We start from the raw sequence: 6,000 nt of genomic DNA, 5'->3' as shown, positions 1-6,000 counted from the left end.
GTTTACCTATAACATTTCAATTAAAAATAACCATGAAAATCATCTGTGATTGCCTACAATCAAACTATAGTCCTAAAGCCCATTGAAATAAAGTAGGATTTGGGGTCTTTCTAAATGCAAAGTGGGTCAAGAAAAAGTGTACTTCAGATACAACTTGTTCCAAGGTGTTGATCTGTTACTGTGAAAGTCTAAGGTAATTAACATCCCTGCCTTTAGCATTTAATTAATACAATATATGCATTTCTGGAACATCTGGTATATCTCATTGATGCAAGCTGTACGTGTATACTATGGAATTGAGGGATTGGCAGGATATGAAACTTGCTATACCAGAATTTGTTGGTTTTGCAAACCATTCCCAGTCAACTAAGTCAACTCTTTTTTTGTACTGATCACACCAAATGGGGTTTGCAAACTGTTTTCAGAAACTTGCTAAATAGCGTAGGAGACAGGGATGCAGAGAGGGCATCAGCTTCTCTATTCCCTGGCTGAAGGTCATGGAAGGCCCAATGTCTCTTTCCCCTGATGCACACAGAATAATGTTTTTCTGAAGCTTGCAGAGCAGCTGGGTTCTTCAGCAGATTGTGTTACACCATCACCAGAATGCTGGTATCAGCAAGATGACTTGTTTTCCTTGTGTATGGTAGATTCTATCGTCCTCCAGGAAAGAAGGCAATTTTCATTTCAGTAGGAACATTTTTAAAAGATTTACTCTTGTATACAAAGCTCACTTCTGAACATGAACCTGTTTCCTTAAATAAACCAATCTGTACTTTCAGATCAGGCCCATATGCAGATCACACAATTAATTTTAATGGCTACCTGCTTTATTATGTTTTCCTTAATATACATGCAGCACAATTATTTCATAATAAGTTAAATAATTAAACAAATTTCAATTATATACAAGAGGATGACAAGAGGAGTTGGCCTGATAAAGTTTCGGATATGGATTTAATTCATTGAAAGGACAGAACAAATACCAAATATATTTGAATATAGACTTTGCAGTTAATATTTCTAAAATAAGGCCCTAGGGATTCAGTAAACCTTTAAAAAAATGGAGAAAGAATGGGGCATTAACCTAGGTCCCTTTTTGTGAAAAAGAATCTCATTCCATGAATGGTTTGGTATTTAAAACTGTCCAATGGACTGCTATCCACACTTCCTAGAATACCATTTCAGCATCCTTCCAGGAAATTGGAAATGGTGCCTTGTAATCATTTCCAGTTGCCACAAAATGATTCTAAGACTGAGAGCTAACCAACATTGAGTGGAGCCTGTCAAGCGACAAATCTGCTAGCCCTTCTTTTACAATGCTGCCCTAGGCCCTTGACGTAGTTGCTAATTGTTGAGGGAAAGCACTTTACGGATGTTCAGAGGCACTTTTGTTGTTTCACATGCTTGAGGGCTAAGCCCACAGCTCCTGGAGTCAGTCTTAGATTTAGATTTAGTCTTGGCGACAGCACAACTATAACATTCAAAATATATAAGGGGATTTGAGATTGTCTTTAGGCAAAGAAGCACACTGTTCTCTTTCAATCTTAAAAATGTCTGGACTCATCTTTTTACAAGTCATTGAAGAGTTTCAAAGGCTGGGCTCTTGTTCCTATTATTGACACAGTGGCACATATGTAAACATGGCTGAAGATCCTGAAATTAAAATGATTGGAACTGAAACATTCTGTACATTCTGTTCCTGAAGAATTACACACATACACACACACACATACATGCACACAAAGCACACACAAACAGATTTTCTCTAATTAATATTGTTCCCTTCCTGGGACACACAAAGGATGCCCTTTCAAACAAATCCTTTACATCACTCTTTCCCAAACCTGATAGTCTCCAAAAATGCTAGGATTGTAATTCCTAGTTTCCCTTAATCTTTGTTTATAGGTATGGCTATTAATTATCAACTAATTTTATAATAATATATTTTTGTAACTGTTGTGTTGGTCTGATTTGTACTAAACCTTGGGAAAAGTGTATAACAATAAGTTGGAGGGCATAGGATGGAAAAATCTAGGGGATATTGTTTTTGAGTTAATAGCTGGAGCAGATTCTACACACCCAGTCTGAAACTCCATTCTCAGCTGCAGAATTACAAGAGCTAATGGATCACCCTCCAAAAAGCTGACCTTCATAGATGTTGAAAGAATAAGGTCTTCTCTTGCTCTTTTCTAAAGATAATACATTATTAAAAGCCTGATAGGTTATATCGGGTTTACAAACTTGGCAGCTTTAAGATATGTGGGCTTCAACTCCCAGAATCCCCTAGCCAGCATGGGAGTTGAAATCTACTCATCTTAAAAGTTTCCAACTTTGAAACACACTGCATTAAATCAATGGCATAGTTGCCCTGGATTCTGTTTCACATTGTGGCTAACCAGATGCCAATGGGTACTCCAAACAGTAGGAGGTTACTCTGTCCCCTTCTTTTAAACCATTCTGTGCTGGCAACCATTATGACTAGGGAAGGAATACTGAAAGAATTTGGCACAAAGATCTGCTAACAGCCTCATCATCACCACTGTGATGATGAATTCAGTAAAACAACACACTATTTGTATGCAGCAGATTCTGTCCTATTAGTTAGGATTTACTTTGTGACATGAAGAACTCTGATATTTCCTCTATCAGTTCAGCTTCACTGCATGTACTCATGTTCTACTATAGGTGATTATCCATTCTGCCTAATTTTATACAGTTATTGCCTATCTTGCTCACCTTTTCCTCCTCATGAAATTTATCTCAACATTGTAAAAAAAAAAACTTATTTGGGAATTGCTCAAAGCTCCTAAGGATTTTGGTTGCTACCCTATATTCTGTACCCTTTTTTAAAAAAAAGAACAGCATGGATGCATACCCATCCAAGACTTGGCTACAGCTGCAGGGCTCATGGGGCATTAGAGACAACCCCACCACACCTCACCCCAAACACACTGCAGGTCCAGTAGGAAACCAGGAATCTGAAACAGGATTACCGAAAGTAAAGGTAAATACCAATGTTCTTCACTTTCTTCCAGAACCTGTCCTTTTATTCAAGATCTCTTGGTTTCTCACTGCTAATGACAAAACACTCAGAGAAATGAATCATGTTCAATGAAAAATGGACGATCCAGTGTATCTCCTACCCAGTCCAGGAAAGCAGAAAATCTGTCAAGCTCTGAATCACAGCACAACAGAGCTGATGACACAGAAGCATCCTTGCCAGTTCGAAAATAATTTAATGAAGGCTTAGAGTTCCAAAATCTATCCTGTATCTGTAGAACACAGGACAACTAGTTTTCCTTTTCCTCATTCTTTGGTGTGTCTACAAAATTCCCTGAAGCCAAGTAAATAATGTTTCCATGGGTGGGTCTCGAAGTCTTCAGAGTGTTTGCAGCTAAATGCCTCACCAATGTTACAACCAACAAGAGAACCAGTTTTCCCTAATCAGTGTCCAAAAATTCATCAAGCTTACTATATCCAGGCGTACATTCCTTCCAAAGTTTTCCTCCTTCCATCAGTTATAAGGAACAGGTGTCTTGTCACAGACTTACATTTTCCCATTATGCCATGGGAATATTTCTGGTATGATGGGGATTTCTACCAGTCCTCTTTGTCCAACAGGACCTTTTTACAAAATTCCAGGGCCATAAAAGCTGCTTTGAGATTAAATTAGGCTGACATGTCTTCTGCAAGGAGACATGGCAAGAGCGTCTCCACTCCCTCAGGCTTCTCCTGCCCCAAAGAAAGCTGTGATGTGGGGGGGGGGGATATTGTTATGGAGCCTTGCTAGAAAGTGACCTTTGGCTTTCTGGAATGTGGTTCTCAGCCTAAAAGCTTCAACTTCCACTATATTATAGAGCCACTGCCGCAGGTCTTGAGTGGTTAAACACTGTAAGGCCCCAGACTTTTTGTCCCTAACGAATCTAGGAAAGTCCGCTTTAACTGTCTGGCATTAAAAGTCACAAACTGCAGGATCTGAGCTCCTCAGATGGTGGAGATGAGAGATTTGAGAGAGGACTGATTGGTGGAAGAAAGATTCTCATAGCTGTGGCATAGGCACGAGCAATCAGAGGAGGTCTCGTCGTCTCCTCCGGCAACTCCACCCCCAGTGTGCAGAGGACGGTGATGGGGGGCCCCACGAGTCGTGCAGATCACCACACGGGTATGTCGGTAGGCTACAGTCCAGGCCTCACCCCCAAGACACTGGCAGCGGTTCCGTGGCCCTTTGAAGGAGAATGGAACTAAAGAATTCCCCGTCTTCTTTTGTACAAAAAGGCAAGTCCTGGAAAAGAGGGAGAAATAGGTGACATGGCCAGCTAACTCTGATAGCAAGACATCAGCAGTAGCCACGCAATCATGCCCAACCCCCCTCACTGTACTTGACAAGAGCATAATCATGCTCTGGCAACATCTGTTTTCATCACCTTCCCAGGTGATTTGTGATACAGGTAGATTTGTTTAACATCTTGTTTAGCAGCCATTCACGGTTGCGATGGTGAAGAAGAAAATAACTTTGGCATCAGTCTTTGCATTTTTTTTACCTTTGCAGGTCTTAAAAGCCAAGAAGAGCTGAAGTAAGATTATAAGCACAGTCGTAATTTCAGAGATCACTTCACTTAACAACTGAATTGTGGGTTCCAATTGTGGTAGCTAAATAAGGACTACCTGTGTCCTTTTAAATTGCCTTTAGCTATTTTTTCCCCTATAAACCAAAATGATTCTACCATGCCTTCAAAATGTGTAAAATTGATAGTTTTGTATGATCCATTATCTTGGAGATAAGGTCAGTTGGCATGTTGCTGATGTGATTGGAGAATTTGGAGAGATGATGGTGTGCCTCCTCCCTTCTGATCATTTGTCATCCTTTATCTCATCCTTTAATGCCTAGTCTTCTTCATTAATGCTTAATTCCTTGAACTAAATGAGTTTGGCTATAACTTAGGCCTGGGGAGAGAAGATGTCACCTGTTGGGTCATCTCTAGGATAGGTAGGTCTTCTTTTATTCACCACACGCCAAAGAGGTCGCTTGTGGTGACAGTGAGAAAAATTAATCAATGGAACAACTTGCTTCCAGAGGTTGTGGGTACTACAACATTGGAGGTTTTTAACAAGAGATTGGACAACCATTTCTCTGGAATGGTTGAGCAAGGGGTTGGACTAGAAGACCTCCAAGGTTCCTTTCAACACTGTTATTCTGTTATTCTGTTACGGGAGATGCAACCTAGAATTAAGGAGAAATTTCCTGACACTGAGAACAATTAAGAAATGGAAGTTGCCTCCAGAAGTTGTGGGTACGCGAACAAAGGAGGCTTTTAAGAAGAGATCGGATAACCATTTGATTGAAATGGTATAGGATCTCCTGCTTAAGCGTTACTTCCTGGAGCCCTATCTGTGGCTGACCTCAAAAATGGAGAACAGAGGAGAGCCACCTTCCAGTATTTTCTAGGAAAAAAAAGGTGGGGATATATTTATCCCTCCCTGTTTTAGCTGCATTTTGAAACTTGCCTTTATTTTAACATGCAGAAGTCTTGTTTTTCTTCATGCAGAGAAGAAGGAAGGAGGCTAAATAAATAAGCTGGTGCTTATTTGCTAGTTTCCCTGCATTTGTCAATTTTAATCATTCTCTTCTCTTCTGGAAATTGCTCAACAATTAGTCTGTCAGATCTTTTCTCTGTGGGACATCGCCACCTGCGGTTTCGTCCCTGAGACTATTTTTGTCCTGATGTCTTTCACTCATTCATTCATTTATTTGTTCATTTATTTTACATTATTTTAATTTGGGAGTGGGGTAGAAGTACCAGCCTACAGAAGACAAGCCAAATCTTACACACAGTTTCTACAGTGCAGGGCCAAAAGAGGCAAGATGGCCTCACAGTAGCACTTAGAAATAGCTCTTAGACTGATATGCCACTTCATAGTGCTTTGTAGCTCTCTCTAAGCGGTTTACAGAGTCAGCCTATTGCCCCCAACAATCTGGGTCCTCATTTTATCAACCTCGGA

General features: G+C 40.2%; 1 protein-coding gene across 2 annotated transcripts in view; it reads right to left on the bottom strand.

The window, feature by feature from the left end:
- Positions 1 to 692: 692 nt before the first annotated feature.
- Positions 693 to 6,000, bottom strand: part of KREMEN2 (kringle containing transmembrane protein 2) — a 49,877-nt gene continuing 44,569 nt past the window's right edge. The window contains exon 7 of one of the 2 annotated variants that reach the window (XM_039345819.1): positions 693 to 4,282. In XM_039345819.1, coding sequence (XP_039201753.1) covers positions 3,985 to 4,282 — 298 coding nt within the window. In that variant the 3' untranslated portion in view covers positions 693 to 3,984. The remainder of the gene's footprint in view (positions 4,283 to 6,000) is intronic. The other variant, XM_039345818.1, reaches the window with a different exon arrangement.

This window comes from Crotalus tigris, unplaced genomic scaffold (genome assembly GCF_016545835.1).
Source record: "Crotalus tigris isolate CLP2741 ecotype Arizona unplaced genomic scaffold, ASM1654583v1 scf7180000017977.1317863, whole genome shotgun sequence".
NCBI lineage: Eukaryota > Metazoa > Chordata > Lepidosauria > Squamata > Viperidae > Crotalus > Crotalus tigris.
Note: the sequence above shows the minus strand (reverse complement) of the source record. Positions and strands in the feature narration are given on the sequence as shown.